The 18,323-nt window shown below is 47.5% G+C and overlaps 1 protein-coding gene across 1 annotated transcript in view; it reads left to right on the top strand.

Moving 5' to 3' along the window:
- Positions 1-18,323, top strand: part of RNF216 (ring finger protein 216) — a 73,083-nt gene that overhangs the window by 47,581 nt on the left and 7,179 nt on the right. The window contains exons 14-15 of the mRNA XM_085309360.1: positions 9,605-9,702; positions 12,207-12,429. Of these exons, the coding sequence (XP_085165486.1) occupies positions 9,605-9,702; positions 12,207-12,429 (321 nt within the window). The remainder of the gene's footprint in view (positions 1-9,604; positions 9,703-12,206; positions 12,430-18,323) is intronic.

Raw genomic sequence — 18,323 nt, 5'->3', positions numbered from 1 at the left:
CACCTAAACCAAAATACCTTACAACATCCCTTGTTCATAGGCCAGTCATGCCATGCAAGTAACTGAACAGTGCATTTTATTAAACTTGTTTGGTGCCATGCTGAAGCATGGGGAGAATAGGGGAAATGATCTCTGTGATCAGTGCTTGTAACGAAAAGGGAACTGCTTTGCTAGGGATTTTGCAATACACTGAAAAACAAAAAGCATTGCAGCTTTTTCTTCCTGTCTCACTTCTGTTCAGATGAACCTTCTTAAGGATGCTGAAACTATGAAGCTACACAAATGTTCCTGTGTTTGAGATGCTTGTTTTATCTTTTTTTTTTTCTTCCTCCCTGTCTCTTGCGTGGTCTCACATGCTTGTGCAGAAGCAAGCCTATCTTGCTGGATTACCATCTCTTGTTTATCAAAAATTAAACTACAGATTAAACAACTCTTCAAATTAAGTTACAGATGTGTCCTGAATTAGCTTTTATTTGGTGGACTATTGCACTACCACTGCTTTTAACCTGCACATCTGCCCTTGGCTGACTGACTTTGGTCAAGATTAGACTGGCCTGGGTGTAAGCAGGCACTTTGCGAGATGGCCTCAGGTTGCCGTGTCCCTTCTTCGCAGCGCCGCTCGCAAGCGCTGGGGGCTTGCGGGCACGCGCTGAGCACCGCGGGAAGCGGGGCCCTTCTCGTCCTCTTTCTGTGACCCCTCTGGGACTCTCCTGGCCAGAAGAGACCCGGGGACCTGGCAGCACCTTCCCTAGGGAGCTAAATAATCACAGATGTCGCAGGGATCCCTCTAGCTGTGGAGCTATTATTATTATTTCCCCGTGGCAATTCTGTATCACTTCAAACCTCTGGCGATTTTAAGACTGGCTTATTGGTGCCTGCAAAGTACCAGTATTTGTTCACTCGGTGCTGGTTGGGTCAGAACTGCGGGGTGCGATYGCATGCACCTGGCGAGGGTGGGCAGTGGCGTCTTTGCACTTTGAGGTGTGCTTTGGGTAAGAGATGGTCTTGACTGCAYTCTGCGTATGCCCAGATTCTGGATATTGCCCTCTTCGCCCTGTCGTTTTCCTCTTAGAGCAGCTGGTTTTCGTTGCCCATCTGCTCCCTCCGGCCCTGGGGATGCACGCCGCTTCTGGCGACGCGGTGGGGTCAGCGACTGCCGTTAGGGCTCGGACACCCGTCCTAAAGCTGCTCTTTGGAGGCTRCTTTCGCTATTCCTGCACCAAACAAGAACCCAGCTGGTGTTAGTCAGGGCTGCATGGGTGTGTTAGGTACAAGAGGAAATGGAAATGACATCGTGGGGCTCCGAAAGTGGAATCAGTGAGCTGCCTGCATGTCTGCTTCCCGCTTTGCTCTGCTTTATTTTGATGTGTACTCATTCTTTCGATATCTTTCTTTAAACAAGCGTTTGCAGAGTTTACGCTGTGCTGCAGAAGGAAAACCAGTGTGTTTGCATTGGAAATCAGGGTATAAACTTTTTCACCGTGCTGTGGTTCTTGGTGATTTTTTTTTTAATAATATTGTGCTCTTTCTGCCCAGGATATTTCAGCAGGCTGCTAGCAGAGACCATTGGCTTTACTACTAGCTTATTTTAGCAGAGCAAATGAGTTGCAGATGACTCACTGTCACACTGGTGAATTTGGGAGATGGAGGTTAGCAGTTCAGAGGGCCGTTTTCAGTCTTATCTGYTGTAAATACTCTAGCTGCAAGCCTGTTATGCCTCCTGAGCTGTGCAGCTCAAATTGAGGGCCCTCGAAGCTGGGGTGAAAGCTGTGGTCTTTACTGTCTGCACAGATTTTTTTTTTTTCTTTTTTCCAAAGAGGAACAAGTAAGGGTTGGGGGGGGGACACTGTTACCATGTAGGCATTTAAAATAGATATCTAAATCATCTGAACTTCTGAGATTTCAAGGAAGTCAGGTATTACTTTGCTTTCACTTTTCTGTGGCATTGCTAGTTTGGTGAGATGCTTTTCTATTATGGCTAGCCTAAAACTTGGAGTGCCTTACTTGTGGGGTTTTCCCTCATTTAGGTTCGATTTCTGTGGCAGAAAAAGCTGTGCTTGCAGCTTTTGAGTATTTGTGTATTTGTACCCAGACTCAAGGTGCAGCTCCTCTGCTCAGACAGCTTGCCTGTCCTCATCGCTCGCTGGTGTTAGTGACCTGGGCTGTTAACGGTACTCTCTGCCTGTAGTGTAAGCTGGAAAGGCTTTAAATTGAAAATAAGATAAGGCTGCTAAATTACCATCAAAACTGCCATATTGCAGAGATCCATTAAAAGTGCTCGTAGGTGTGTTACATAAATCTGGGTCTCCGYGTGCCTGTTGATGGAGGAGAGGACATCTGTAAGCGAGTTCCTCATGCGATTCTTTCATAATACAAAAATCTGGGAAACGGGAAGAGAGGAGAAATGCAGCCTTTCRAGAGACTTTCTCCAGTTCCTGCCAYGTAACGCGGTGGTATAGATTTGTCTGCAGGGAGGAATCATTTAGCATCTGATGGTGTAAGAGGGAAGTTTCAAAATTAACTCCAGTAATTGCTCCTCTGCACTGCCTTACAATGTACTGTGAGCAGTTATGGTTGCAAATAAGATACGTTGCTTTTGTTGCACCTTAACCTTCCTGATATCCTTGGGTGCCACCTCTTGAGTGACCTTCCAGAGTTATCCTTTAAAAGTCAGAATATTTGTGATGGAAGCTAAATCTGTTCTTATCTGAAGGTGTAGCAAATCTCATGCATCTTCCACAGTTACTGCCATGGTCAGCTGGCCCTGGTAGTCTTCATGATTTAGAGTTCAGGCTATTTGAAGGAGCCTCCCTCTTTGTGAGGGGTTTTGTATAGGACTCGATGGATAACGCCTTAGTCCTCTGCTGAATGGAGTAAGATAATCTGCATTTGGAGGAGATGCAAGATGGTCGGGATTTGAGTGCTTTGAACTGACCAGTTAGTGTTTAATTATTTACTTTGCAGGTAAAATGTAGATCTGTTATCTGTTATCAATCCAGCAAATCTGAAAGCTGTAGTTAACAACTGCATATGTGACTCGAGTAGCGTATACTGCATTTCTCTAGCTTCCTGCCACAGCAAAGAGCAAAATGACTTCAGGTATGCTAATTTAAGCAAAGTCTTCAGCGTGAAGTCACAGGCTATATTTAACCTTCCTATATATATAATAACCAAATGGTACGGTTTCCTCTGCCTGCCCTGCAGACTGGCTCAGGGTGGTGGGYGGCAGCCTTTGGAAAGGTCACTAAGCCAATCCACCCTTGCCGTCTCCAAAGGTAACTGCGTGCTGAGCTGGAAAGATGCTAAATGTAACACCAGCCCGCTCAGGCTGGGAGGTTAGCTTTCRAAAAGATGTCTCTTCAGGGGGAGAACTATCCTTGTGAGAAAAACTTGTTGTTTGGTTTAGGGGAAGATATCCTGGTGAAACGTGTGTGATGCAAATGCTCCTGTGCCCATTTGCACAACTGTCCTGCTGCTTGTAACCCTGGATATCTGCTCCTTGCATCTCTGGGGCTTAGGAGGAAGTAGTTTTGAAACAAATATTTACTTCAAAGCATTCCAAATAGTAAAATTCTGTAAAGTTTTGTACAAGTTCAAAATAAAGCACAGTCCTTTTCAACAAAAGAGCTCTATTTCCCTTCTATTTCAATTACATTAGGGTGAGTGGGGACGAGACCAGCAAGCAGTTTATCATACCGGTGCAGTTCCTGCCTTGACCAGCGATAGGGTGATACTGGTGACAAACAGGACTTCCTTGCCTGAAGCTGCAGATATTTTTGCTCTAAGTCCCTAACCGCTGCAGTGAGAACAGTACTTAATCTAACCTTTTAAAGTCAAACGCTGGGGAAGGGTAAAAGTTTGCTTTGGTTTTCTAAATGTGTTGCTGGAACTTGTGAATTGCGCAGAGGTGAGATAGTCGCACGTATCGGTGGCTGCTGAATTCTGGTTCAGGTGGTCCRAACCTCCGTGGGACCCGGCCCGCCTGTGTCTTGTGGACATTTTCCCTATGCGTTTCTGGAAGCAAACGGATATTGCATGTCTCCAGTGTCTTGAGGGGGTTACAATAGGCTCAATTTAACAAAATAGCATGCAAAGGAGGAATTGTTGGTCACACTCATAGTTTTRGGTAACTGGCTTTAATAGATGGCCGTAAAAGCGTTATGAGACCCAGCCTTTTTGATGAGCATCAGATATAAACGTGGATCTTCCTTATCTAGTTTTAACTCTTCTCGCTTTGCAGGTCTCCACTTCTGTTTCTGTGCTGACATGWTCTTGGAGACTAATGCAGGGCCTGTGTCCTTGCTTTATTCCTTCCCCTCCCGGAATAAGTCGTGGCTGGGCTAGAGAGAGCAGACTTTGGTTTTCCTGGCTTCTGTTGGTAGCTGTCTCCTCCTTTCGGCTCTCGGTCCCAGAGCCGAGGCTCGGAGGCGGCGCGGTACGGCCGGCGGCCGCTGAGCGGCAGCGCTGCCCGAGGARCGGCGGCTCCGGGGAAGGAAGCGAAGGGGCGAGCGGCGATTCCCTTCCACGCGGGGTTTAGTCGGCCGCCGTCCCCTCGCGCGGCCGAGGCCTCGCGTTCGTTTTGCCTCCCCGCGTGGGTTTTGCGCGTTTGGGGTTGCTTCCTGCCGCTGATCTCGTCCGTTCCCCGCGGCGCCGGCAGCCGCGGCGGTTCCTGCGGGGAGGATGTGCCGTCGCAGGGAGCCTGGCGGCCTGGGGAGCTGGGGTCCCGTTTCCCTGCGTTGCTGTGTAAAGGCTTCTCTCACCGAAGCGGATTGCTTTGAGCTGGGCTGCAACCATTTTATCCAAGCTTAAAGTAAGAAATCGCAGGAACCGACCCARCGGAATTTGCTTGTGAGAGGGAATCTCTGCTCAAGGGTTGCACTCGTTTCTGCATCCGTTTCTAGCTGCGGTGGGGGCAGCGTGGAGCAGCTGTGGGGGAGAGGTCTGTGTCTGTGTTTTCCCACTGCCTCCTCCGGTTTGGAATTGCAGCTCTTTAAACCCGTGCAATAGGRGCTAGACCTGAGGTGCTATTCTAAGAATATTGTGTTCACATCTGTTTTTGGGTAAAACTTGGCCTGCCYGAGGTTAGCCTGTGCTATTGTGTGCCTAAAAGCAGGAAGAAGCAGAGAATGAATCACTTGGGCTCTGTCCTGTCGAGAAGCGAATGGATATGCAGCATGTTTTACCTCCGCTTCATCCTTAGCAAGGAGCGCAGCAGAAAGTCCCCATGTGTGTAATCAGCGGGGAAAGCGGGAATATGCAACTTGTGCTTTGGGGACGTGGGGAGTCACACAGTGCAGCTGCAAAAGGATTTAATTAACCAGCATATGGAGAGCTAAGGCAAGCACTGGACTCTGCTCAGAGCCCCCACMGAGCCTTGGAGGGCGGTGATGACAGCCTCATGCATTGCCTGTTGTTGTTTAAGTTGGGTGCTTTTCTTTTCCCTTCCTTTTTGCATTTTGCTTAATCAGTAAATGGTTTCATCTAAATTCCTAGCAGAGGACCAGGCACAGGAGAATGGCGTGGGCAGTCAGTTGGTGATCCTTCTCTGTCACCTGATCTTTTTGTCCATGTGGTGTTTGTCTGGGCTGAAACTGTAATAAGCCCAGTGCTGAGCAGATAATGGCAGTGTGAACAGCAGCCTGACCGTGGCCAGAAGGACACGGAGACTGGCGAGGAGATGTTGATTCTTTGGGAGGTTTTTTTTCTCCTTGATATGTGGGTTGGGCCTTGAAGAGGGTTTTGTTTTGTTTGTTTTTAAGTGGAAGGTGGAGTCAAAAAAAAAAAAAAAATTAGACTGCTTTAGAACTGCAGCATCCGYTGCAAGGGTTGGTAGAGATGCCAAGGGATCTGGCAGGCTCCCTCCCATAAAACACTCCTGCCTTCATCAGGTGCTGGGACAACTAGCCAGGACTTCTAAGGATTGTGATGCCCATGCTAAAAGCAGCTGGCAGTGCTCAGCCAGGSCGGCCGTGAGCTCGGAAAGCCGCGTGTCCACATCGCTGACCCTGGGAACAAAGGATCCTCCTGAACCCAAACATGTTTGTGTTAATCATGGCCGCTTCCCGTCGGCCGGCGAGCGGAAACAGAGCCGCTGCCTCTAACAGATGTACGGCGAGGAGATTACAGTGTGTGATTAAACACCCTCTCCATCACGTCCTCCTCTCGGCTGTCCCAGTCCAGCACGTTAATGGGCCGTCCCAGGCTGCCTGCCAAGCTTGGGCAGATGTAACAGGCAGGAGATACTTAATCTCCAGCATCCKTGCCTGTTTGGGAACTGTTTGCTAGAGCCAAGGCTTCTCCAAACGAGCTGCCCCTCTCACTAAAAGCACAGGCTGTGTTAACTGGACTTGCCTGGGAGGAGGGAAATGCAGAAGAAACACGTGGAGCTCATACCRTCCAGAAATGAGTATTTCAACTGAAAAGCAGTTAAAAGTAAAACAAAATAGGCTTTCCCATGTTAGCTTCCATGGTATGACTAAGCCAGGGTTCTCTAGTAGACAAGGCAGTGGCCAAAAAGTTGGATAGGATTTTATTTTTCATGGTCTGACTTGCTTTTGACTGTTGCTGTTTGAGTAGAAGCTTTCGGGGGTGGGAAGGAGGTGTTCCCTCTCTGCGTGGGTTTAGATGTTGCCTGGTGTTGTGGTAGCAAGCCTTAGTGCCAAGTGCTGCTCTTATAATAGAAATAATCTAGGCTGGTTGCAAAAAATCAGCCATCCCATTGTGTGTTTAGGTAAATTAATATGGTAATGGTAGAGTACGCTGCTTTGTCAAACAAAAAGCTGTTTCTGAAATAAAAAGAGCACTCTGTGGAACTTCTGCAGAGATCAGAATTGCAATCATGTCAGATATGTAAAGCCCTCATCAGCCTAGCGGGTTCGATTCAAATAAGAGGAGAAAAATTGAAAAGGTCATTTTTCTTGGGAGACAGCTGTGATCTTATTGCTTCGTTACAGCACTGGAGCAGCTGCATTTGCGTCTGAATCATAGGCCTCCTCTCTGCCTTTGTCTGACGGGGTCCAATTTAACTTCCTGGAACTGTTAAAAATGTACCATTGTCTTGGCTAGATCAAGGAGAAAAGTTGCATTAAGCTCCGGTAATGACATATTTATTGTCAGTTTTTACCCCGTATCTATTTTGTAGAGGATGTGACTTAGCCAGAAGTAGCTCACTGGGTGAAATTCATAGTTAAAAAGCCACGGAGACAGCTTCTTGAGGAGGAGGGTTCAGGAGAACGTGGGCAAGCAAACTGCAGCACTTTCTACGGGTTTGCCGCTTGCCATGACAAGCGCTKCTTGGGAAGGATCCCAGGAACGCGAGCAGCAGCCCTGGCGATCGCTGCCTGTAGCAATTCCAGTAAAACGGAACAGGACACCTCTTCCCCGTGGGGTGCCGGCRTGGGGAATCGACGTCGCTCTGCTTGCTCGCTTTCCTCTCAGCTGTAGAGGAATGGGCCCTTCTGGGTGTCAGGGGCACTGCTTGGCAGATACAGACAGCCTTAGCTCAACGGAGAACGTTGTTTTTAAATAACCGCAGCGTTCAGAGCAAGGATGGTGGTGGTATCAAGAGGGAACGGCTCGGTGCGAACGTTTAAGTAGCACCATCTGCTTTGCCAGGACATTGTCTCTAATTCAGCGGCGAAGGAGACTCCTGGAGTTAAGTAATTGGGAATAGTAGGCTCCTGGCTGGAAAGTGTGCCAACCCTTCTGGCAAAAAGCTGTTAAATCTTTTTTGCTGGCATGTGAAAGTGATTCTGTGCATTAGGGCTCCAAAGACTGTTTAACCCTTGAGGTACTTAAGACATGCAACGTTTGTGATCTTGGAACAACATTTGATTGAATGTTGAGAATGAAAAGGGAAGGCTGGTCCCCGTCAAGGTGCCTGGACGGCTCCAAGCCTGACAGCTCTCCACGGTGTGGTCGGCAGTCGTCCTGCCGTGCCAGTAACAGCTGTGAACACGGCCTAGGAGCAAACGCATACAAAATGGTGCCTGTTTGAACAGCTAGAGAAGACAAACTTGGAAAACAAAGCGTATGACAGGTGACTTGTGAGAATCGATAGCAGCAAGGTAGTTATTGCCCCTTAAAACTAGTGGCTGCCTATCTAAACGCATCTGAAGGGTGAGTAAGTCGTTGCAAAACCCTGTGCCAAGCGCTCGGGACCTGTGGTCACAGGCTTAGCTCTCGTCTTACTCTAGCCCTGTGTCTTAGTGTCAAAACACATGAGGTTTGCTGGCCGGGATGAGGGAACYTTTAACTCTTTTGATGAGAGCACAAGCTGTTAAGCAACTTGCAGTGAATGCAAACACAAACAAGTCAGCACATTGCACCCCGTCCTAGCAGGAGGAAGCTTTGGTCTTCATCCTGTTTGTTTGACTAGTGATCAAAAACATGCTGCTGCTTATGTGCATCTTGAAGCACAGAAAATACTGAGACCCGAGGAAAACTCTTGATTAGACAGTAGTTGCTTCTATCATGTGTATCATAAATGTTCATTCTCTTTATTAAAGTGAAATGGAGGTAGTGCCATCAAAAAGGCTACCAAAAAGTCTCTGTGCAGTTGTCATCTTTCAGTGGTGGTGTGATCAGAGCTGGGCAAAGTTGTCTTCTGGGGCTTTCTTTGACGTGGAGGGGGAAAGGATGCTTCATAGCCTTACGGATTTTCTTGTCAGAGGGAGAATGTTGGATCTGAAAGAGTCCTGGCAATTCTGAAGATGAAACAGTTGGATTACAAAACATGTACTTTTTCCATATTTGATTTGGATGGTTTTTAATCTTCCTCAAATTAAAGGGAAATCTCTTGTTTGACCCAAAACAAAATTGTTTTCTTTGGACAGCCAACCAAAAAGTCARCTATGTTCCCAGTGTTAGTCCAGGTTCCCTTGCCAGTAGGGTCTCCATAGCTCTTCTGCCCTGTGTGGTTTCACCAGACGCAGATTAGTCGTGTTACTAAAGTGTTTACAAGAACAGGAGAGTTCAGTGACTTGCTCTAAATTTAGTTCAACTATTACTTCTAGTCTGGTTAAACTCATAAATATTTGTTCGTATCCCACCTCTGTTTTATGGCCATTTGTCCACATCCTGCCTTTTAAGCGATTTGCGGGCAAACACGTATTTTGTGAGGTTTAACAAAGCAGAATATAGATTTGCTGGTGTGCAAGGTGAAGCAGAATTTCTGATGCAACTGCAGTGCAGTGGCAAACTTCTCGTCACYGGCTGTCACGAAAGCCCCAGCGTTYGTCTACGAACACGGATGAAGCTGATGTCTTTTAGAACTATATTTTGGYTCTTGCAATCTTCTCTTAGACATACTGTGCTAATTTGGTAGCTAGCCTTTCGGCAGGCTGTAGCTGAACTGGGGCTTCTAGGTGCAGTTTGCCCAGCGGTAGTTGGCTCCGGTGGCGTTTTGTACCTGGACTCATTCTGCTATCCAGTGGAGCACAAACCTACAGACCTCTCTGGGGCCTCGTGTCTGTAACAGTGCTGCCAGCTTGATTCTAGATGAGAACCTGCAGTTAGCTGGGTGAAGACCAGGGATTTCTTCTAATTCCTAATTACTGCATGGTGCTCTGGGTCTTCTTTCTTTAATACATGTTATTTTCCTCAGGAAACATGTCGAAAGTGTCAGGGGCTGTGGAAGGAGCACATGAACCTCACCTGTGAGCAACTGGCTGAGAAGGATGACATCAAATATAGGACATCTATGTAAGTGAATTCTGCAGCTGGCAAAAATAGGGGGGTGGATAAACTTGTAATGACTCTAGACAAACCAGCGGATGGGTTGAAGTAAGGAACCGCACTGCTGGTGACCCATGGAGCCCTAAAATTTTACTGGGTGTCCTTACCTTCAATCAGGGAGGTCCTAGGGATGAGAAAACTGAGTGATCAGAAGGCTTCTAGGGTTTCTTTCTGTGAAAAATACTTGGCAGTGGATCTGAGCAGTAACACAAGCACATGGGAGCGTTGTCACCAGCCCAGACTGTTCCTCTGGCTAGCCCAGTGTCTCGCAGGCTGGCACCTGATCGTTCTCAGAAGTGAGAAACCTCTGTTACATGTTGCTTCCCTTTGGTCAGGGGAGAAGGGAGGTGTTGCACAGAAGCAGATTGAGTCAGTAACTAGTTTATTACCCTTTGAAAATCTCACAAAGTGATGAGGCATGATTTGCTCAGCTGCTGCTTTCTAGCTTCGTAGAAGGGGATGTGTTATCTCACATGCGTTTGTCTCTGCCTTGACCAGTCAYGGCTCTTTTTGTAGGAATCTCTATAGAGAGGAGTTATGTTTTGAAGTACTGATGTGGAAATCCTGAGTGTTTCCATAAAATCTTTTGAACTCTGATCTCTTTGCTGCAGTAAATGGCAAAATCCTCTGGCTTTAGGAAACAAGTGGAGGTTCAGCCATGGAACTGTGTGTCTASCGCAGTGAAATAGGACCTGCCTACGTTGCCTGGTCCTTTCCTCTCTGACTTAAAGTCTGTCTGGTACAAGCAGAGGTTGGAAAGCTCTACCAGGGAGGCTGGATGATTGCTACTTGCCCATTCTGTAGTCCATAATTTAGAACAAAAAAAATTTCTACACTCTTAATATGGCTTCTTTCTCTACCACTCCTTTCCCTGYAGGAAAGAGGAGTGAGAGGGAGGAGGAGGGAGTATCATATCCCTAATAAGGGGGGGAAAATCGGTTTAAAAACCTTTAGCAGAGTGTTGCTGTAGATGGATGAGYTTTACTGCATGATACAATAAAGACTTCCTTTTGAAGCCCTGTATAGGGAAAGGGAAGCACAGCTGGAGTTCAGGCCAAACTTCCTGCCTTGCTCAAAGTTTCCAAAAGAAAAATGGCAAAAAAAACCCTGCATCAGCAGCATCCTGTTCGGTAGAGGAGGGAAGAGCAGCTGCAACTCAGAAGATTCAGTCTCAAGTTGACTTTTTTCCTCTCCATGCCTAGTGTTTATCCAAATGGCTGGATGCAGGCCATGCCAGCTATAATTGCATGGAAGCTTTCTGTAGTTGCAGGTCAGCTGAAGTTTTACCTCTAGCTGCTCCTTTTTTTTTTTTCTTCTGCTTTACTATTCACCACTGCTTTGGCTGTGCTGATGGATCAGTTTGTGGAGCTGCACTGGATTGCTGTTGTGATCCTCCTTAAAATACCTCCCTATCTTCTCCCAAGCATATGCTGGAATTGCAGGCCCACAAAAGTAGTTGGATGGAGGTGCTGGCTAACAAAGATGATCGTTCCCCACTGTCAGGTCAGCACAGCCAAAGGACTTTACTTTCCTCAGTAAAAATGCAGTTCCCTTACTCTTCTGTCATCAAGTTTCAGTTCTCCTACATTGTGAATTAAACTGTAACATGATCTCCTGTGGTCAGAAAATTGGCCCTCAGGATGACGGCTTATATTCTTAAGTCTTTTAATTAAATGGCCAAGGCTTTCCTCCATTTCTGTGCCAAAACGATGTTGCTGTGAGCTGAGCCGTTGCACTGGACCGCGCGCCACTCCCAGGCGGTCTCCGGGKGCTGGGCGCTGTGCTTTGTCCCAGCTTCCCATTTGTGCTCTGTTAGGTTCAGAAGATAGGCTGTGCTATAAAGTAATAACCTCTGGACAACTTACGTAGGGAGTCTTAGGAGAAAGGAAAAGCCCAGTCTCTATGGGAAAGATGTGATTATTTTTAAATTATTTAAATTAAACAAAAAGCAAATAATCCAGAGCATTACAGCCAGGCTCGAAAATATATGGTTGTGGCAACTCGGTAACCGAAGCAGCAGTCAAACATAAAATTAGCTAGCAGATGACAGCAAACAGTTTGCTTCTCCTGAGCTTTATCTCCTAGACTGTATTTCTTCACAGTCAAGTCAAGAATCCACGTGGCCTTTGGCCCTTTGACTTTTGGTTTAAATTCCTTCCACACCAGAGCCTGGCCCTGCTGTGTTTTGGCTCGCATGGAAACCAGAACTGAGTCTGTAGAATGCAGTCAGTGATTGACTTTCACTTAATTTGTTCTTGAGTTGTCATGGGTTGGCTCCAAGTGGAGTTGAGCCCAGACCTCCTTGGAACAGCGATGGAGTGGGGGGGTAGCGTAGGAGGAAGGGGGAAGTGGGGAAGAGAGGTGCACTGGGAGAAAGGGAGGTTAAAGTACTGTTGGGATAGTATAACAGTAACTTTACTGCAGACTGGCAAATGCTCATTCTAATTTTTGTCCCTCCTCTTGTGTTGCAGAGAAGAAAAAATGACRGCTGCCCGAATTAGGAAATGCCACAAGTGTGGGACTGGCCTAATTAAATCAGAGGGYTGCAACCGCATGTCCTGTCGCTGCGGTGCTCAGATGTGCTACCTCTGCCGAGCTGCCATTAATGGGTATGACCATTTCTGCCAACACCCTCGGTCACCCGGGGCACCCTGCCAGGACTGTGCAAAGTGCTCTCTCTGGACGGATCCCACAGTAAGTAATGAAAGACTTTCATGAATGATTCGCGCCCTGATTTCAATGCCAGCGTATTGCAGAACATGCTTTCCACCAAAGGAAAGCTGTTCTTTTTAGATAGCATAAGCTTTTCTCTACTAGGACAGCTAAAACGCACTGGAAACCTGTTCCAGCAGAGTCGTGTCTGACCGCAACTGGGGAGTAACTGGTGTTCCCTTAGGAACAGCTCCTCTTGGAGGAGGACTCTGGTTGGAAGTGCTCCGAGCACTGCTCTGGGGGTGTGGAGCTCATGAAAAGAGCTAGCGGGGAGCGTGTGCTAGCAGCAGGCATTGGGATTCCTGGGATTCATTCCTAGTTTTGCAGCTGAGTGGCTGTATGGTCTGGCTTTGTGTGTAAGAGCAAGGGGAGTCATGTCTTTCTGGTACCCAATACCTCTTGTTTTTCTGATCATCTGACTGAAGGGTGCARAGTAAGCAGAAACAGCCCCTGAGAAAAATGCCTGGAAGTCAAAGGTCCAAAGCCCCCAGCGCAAAGTTAGGTTTGTGTTGGTTCTCACAGCTGGTGTCAGCATTTGCAAAGGAAGAGGTGAAATGCAGAGTGAGTTGTAAGGGAGGCTGTAGTATGTAACTTAATACTTGGAGCTGTAATACAACTTGGAGCAGTGATGAGCGTGGGATAATTTAGTACARTATCTCTGTAGAGGTCTTCAATACCAGAAACTTGGAGGGAGTGGAGGYAGGAGCAAGGGTTGAATTTCACGATTACAAAAAAGTAGTAGAGTGCGAATCTGCCTTCCCAGGGCTTGTCTGAACTTCGTTTGTTCCCAATGCTGCTCTGCCTACAGCAACCACAACTTGCCAAACTGCTACTGGCCCATCCTTCTGCAGGGAACGTGCATGGTCGTTCGCTTACATAAAGGAAAAGATCCACTCTAAATCTCTCCTTTCTACCCAGAGGTTCTTGGGGATTTCCCAGTGGTTTCCTAACTAGTATATGCATTCTGATTCTGTTCTGCCACCTTTTATTCCCAAATGATTCTATCACTGAGAACCGTTAAATTAAACAGACACCTGCTTCTAGATGTTCCTGCAGCCCCACGTTTCAGAGCCCTGGTTGTGGAGTCCCGAGCGTCCCGTTCCGCTCGTCCCGTTGTCCGTCGGGACGTGATTCAGCATTCGGCAGTGCGMGAGTCCTTTGTTCCCGTCAGGCTGCCGATTGGGCTCGGTAATGGCATTTGTGCAGAGCCAGAGAAAACATGAGGCCCTCTCAAAAAGCTCATACTGTATTTTAAAAATAAATAAATAAACAACACAAAGAGTGCACTGTCACCAGGCCCTCTYCAGCTCTCTAATTAACCAGTGCTGTGGCAAAGAAAAATTTCCCACTGTCAGCAACGAGCTGGCACTGCCTGTGCTTTTTTGGATGACAGAGCATTGGTGGGCTGAGGAGTTGAGGCTGGGTGAGTGTCCTGCCCGCAGTGCAAAGAATAACATGAAACTCAAAATGGAGAACAGTTTGGTTTTAAGGATGATATTATGGCTCATTCCTAAGCTGGTTGATCTGTACTCTAGTATGGGTCATGAAAGCAGGAGTTAACATGGTAGATGTAAGCAGTGGGAGCGCATTTGAATCTTGGGGATGAAAGAGCAAAAGGCTGTTGTATGAGAACTATCTTGTCCTTTGCCAGGGAAGGTGCCGACCCAATTGACTCTTCCTGCTCCTGCTCTGTAGGCCAGCATGTTGGCATCATTTCTATGTGTTTCTTAACATCTGTTTCCTTTTTACTCAGATTTCTCTGTACTGTTGGTGTCAGTAGAAGGCTAGTGCTGTGTGGTATGGGAAGAGTGTGTGTGCTGGGGGCTCACACGTTCGCAGCCATGCTCCTCATGCATGTAAGAWTGGAGAAGAGAAGGTGGGGTCATCTCTGGGGAATTTGCAGCCCATCACTTAGAAGCTTCCACTCACCTCCCTATGTTAGGCTCTGCCGCAAACACAGAACCAGAGCGTGGGGTTTTTTTAGTGTGACAGGGCATTTTTGCTGTCTTCCTGGAGGCTCTTCAGTCTTCATCTGACTTCTGATGAATACATGTATAACCTCAACTAGAGCGGACCCGTGGCACAGTCGCAGTACCATTGTCCATTCTTATTTCACAGGTGTAAACTTTAGCTCTCTGTTTGAATTGGATAATTCTGTGCCTTTTGTTAAGAATCTGTTTTGAGTCTTACTCTCCATTATTTAAGGCAGAATTCAATTTCCTTTAAAACAGAGAACCTTTGTTCTTTTCCAAATGTGYAACATTTTCTGCGAGTCTAGAATGATTCTTGAGAACATACAAGTAAATCTATTCATTAGCCTGGGTTAAAAACAAATCAAAGGCAGTCCTCCAGGAACTGCAGCATCTGTTAGTCTTTGTCTCAAATGATCTTGAGAGAATAAAACAGACCCTTCAAAATTTCCCAAAATAAAAGGTTAGCTAAAAATCTTGTCCCTATGCTGTAATCAGACTTGAGTTTAATTAGAAAGTATTGGTGCAGTATTTGCATGTTTTGAGGCAAGCTGCGGGCAGGCTGTGGTCAGCAGCTTCCCGGGTAGCAGGCAGCAATCGTTTAATCGCTGCAGTTCTACAGCTRATCGRTGCCCTGCRCTTCTGTAGGAGGTGAATGCGTGCRAGGAGCTCCGCGCCGTGATCTGCTTGGCCCAAACATCCTTGCGCGTGTGTTCTGCAGCCCATGGTAGCTCTGGCTCGGGCGGCTCTCTGAGCTGTTGCTGGTTATACGATCGGCTGATGTAATATTTCCAGCAACATAGCGCAAGGACGGAGTGGTGAGAACTGAATCTGCAAACAGCAAAYGCTGGGCCTCAAGGCTGAACCTTCCCCGACTTCTAAATGTCTGTAGCGAACATCGGGCCAATCTTTGCATTTCAACTGTTTTGTACAAATACCGTGATGCAATTYGACTAATGCATTTTGATTGCTTTGGTAAACCAGATTTTGCTGTCACATGTATTTTTAATTTAATACTCCTCCTCTTTGGACTATCAGTAATATTACAGAGCAGCCTTTTCTTTTGGCTTTAGAGTTTAAGACATTTTTCAGTAACTCTTATGATGCTGTAAACACTCCCAGGCACCCATCATTGAAGTTCAAAGCAGAAGACTAACTGTTACAAGGTGTTTGCAATTACCCCTCTTTCTAGTATTGTAAACAAGACGTTGAGCAAAGACTGTGTTCAGATGCATTAAGGAAATGCATAAAGTGCATAACGCCGACTTCAGTAGATGCAGGGGGGAGCTCCCCCAGATTTAGTTTCTTCATGACACGCTCTAAAATGGCTTAATCGTAAGCACATGGTTAAATTCATGGTATTCACAGAAACCCATCGATAGGGAATGTCTGCTGCTRAAATAACGCTGCCTCTCTGAAACGCCGGTGTCCTTCATCCCTGAGCTGGCCCCCTGTTGCTGCAGCCCTGCAGATGCCCTGCTCTGCTTGCAGCACAGGCTGCTCTTATCCCCCGTTTCGTTTCCTGTCGCCAGCATTGCGCATGCAGCAGTCTCCGCCTGTTCTCGCTCAGGCTCTCTGCAGCTGATCTGGGAATGATTTGAAACAAAACCCCTTAGTCTATTGGAAGTCTGTTGTGAAAATCATTTCAAGTTTATTAGTAACGGCTGTGGCCACACGTATGTGAAAAAGAAAGCAGTAAAAGCCAGGAAGGGGGGAGGCGGCGGTGGTAAGCGTGCTTGCAAGCGCTTTCTAAAGGTTGGGGTGGGGAGCACAGCCCAGGAATAGCTGCCAGGTCCCTAGTTTCCCTTCTTCCAGGAGGCAGGCAGCCATTCTCCTGTGACACTTAATATTAAGGAAGATACCAAGAAACGTAATAGATTAAAAAAAAAAAAAGAAAGAAAAAGAAAAGCTTTATCGATAGCATTTTTGTTCTGAGCAGAAGAGGTTTTATTTGAGGGCTTTATCTCTGTGCGGCTTGCGGAGCTTCCTCTTTATCCTCTCTGCCGCTCTGTTTGCCCTTTCCTGATGGACTGCTTTGTTTTTCCGGCCGCTTTCTTTGTGCGCAGGCAGAGCATTGCGCAGATGCTGGATGCTCTTTCTCTAAGAGCATTGTTGAAATTTGCCTCCCACTTGTTGCAGTGAAAAGGTGCTTTGCTTAGCAACCAAGCCCAGCTCTTTATTTAATCCGTCCACGGACCGCCATGAGCTGAGGCAGAGCCACCCTTTCGGCTGTGATTGGCTCCGTGCTCTCCGCATTCCCCGAATTCAACGGGAGATGGCTGCAAGGAAAACCCTTCTGTATCCCAAAGCGTAACCAGATCCTTCTGCATCCGTTGGATTGCAAAGGAAGACCAGTGAGCTAATGGCCACCTCGCTGAGTCGCGTGCGTGTTTTTTGGTCCATGGGATTCAGGGTGGATCTGCAGAAAGCATCTTGCTACCTGTCTGGGGGAAAAGCTCAGTCCTGTATTGCCGTTTAAAAAGCAGAGTCTAATCTTACCCATTTTATGGAGTGCTTGCAGATAAGGAACGCAAATGCATCTCGTCTCCTTTGCCTTTCGCGCCTGGCCACCTCCCCTCCCCTGCGATGCCGTGGAGCACGGGAAGGGCCGCGCTATCGYGCTGCCCCGTGCCTTCCCTTGCGGGAAGGGGGCCAGGTCGCCTCCCTGCATGGAAAGTGGGCGGTCTGGCTGGTGCTGAGAACCCCCTCGAGCTTTTTTGGGTGTGTGGGTCAGCCTGTGAACAGGCTATTAAAATTACAACCTGATACAACCTGATCTTTTACTAAGGGACTTGAACCCACTCAGGAAAGTGGACATAAGGCTTTCTGCATTGCAAAAACATCACTGTTGTACCTGGTGAATCTTTGCAGCACTGAGACTTGTTCTTACTTTTTAATTTTGACCTGTGCCAGTGCAGTATATAAGAGCAGAGCTTGTGGCATTAGATTTCCCTCATGAGTATGTCCTAAAATTACCTTACGTATTTGTGTACACCGGCTTTTTGTTCCAGCTAGAACATGGATCTTTCCGAAGTCCTACAGGTATTGAACTGCGKGCATTGATGACTTGCCAAATGTAATGCCAGGCTTTGATTATAAGTAGGAAGGTGCACAGTGTAGTGTATTTTTCTTTATGTTAAGACTCCACTTTATCAGAAACTGATGCAAAAACTTCTAGGTCGAAGCTTGGTATGTGGGATTTAAGTATAAATACCTCTTAAGGTGTATTTTTTCTTTTGGGAAGCTATCAGCAGTGAAGCAGCAAAGCTGGTGACTTGTATTCTTGGTTTCTCGTGCCCTTGCTCTGGTCTGCGCTGCAGCTGCCTCCTGGGTCGATTCCTTTTGGAGCAGGACCCTAATCCGTGAGGCCGTCGGGGACGTGGGGCCCGCCTAGCCCTGGCTGYGAGGAAGGCAGAATAGCGAATCTCCTCGTCCGTAGTACGTGAAGGCGGCTGGCTGGCCGGGCACCCTCTGGGCAGAGCCTCAGGCTGCTGGGCTTGTCATCGTTGCCCTCCAGGTGTGTCGTCGTCGCTCCAGGCTTGCAGTCATCTGGATTTTTTTTTGCCTCCAGGGCATGCTGCGAGGCTCGTGCACGCTCGGAGATCAAGAGCGGATAGGGTGGAACAGGGATCTCTGGCAGCAGCGGGTAAAGTTGATCTGTTGGACGTTGTCCCTGCGAGACGGACGTTGTGTTGGGGCACTAGCGGTTGGGGTTGCTGTTTCGCATTCGCCCCGCGCTCTGGGAGCTGCAGGGTTGGAGTTGGGGCCGCTTTGGGTGCCCCCGGCCCCAGCGGGCAGTTGGCTGGCGTTAGCCTGGAGGCCAGCTGCAGTTTAAACAGCGGGGAGGGGGGCGAGCAGCCCTCGCCGCAGGAGGATCTCATAAAGCAGGCGCTGTTGGGGTGTCCG

Source organism: Rhea americana, unplaced genomic scaffold, assembly GCF_003343005.1.
Source record: "Rhea americana isolate MKP2758 unplaced genomic scaffold, rheAme1 scaffold_297, whole genome shotgun sequence".
In the NCBI taxonomy this organism is placed as follows: Eukaryota; Metazoa; Chordata; class Aves; order Rheiformes; family Rheidae; genus Rhea; species Rhea americana.
Note: the sequence above shows the minus strand (reverse complement) of the source record. Positions and strands in the feature narration are given on the sequence as shown.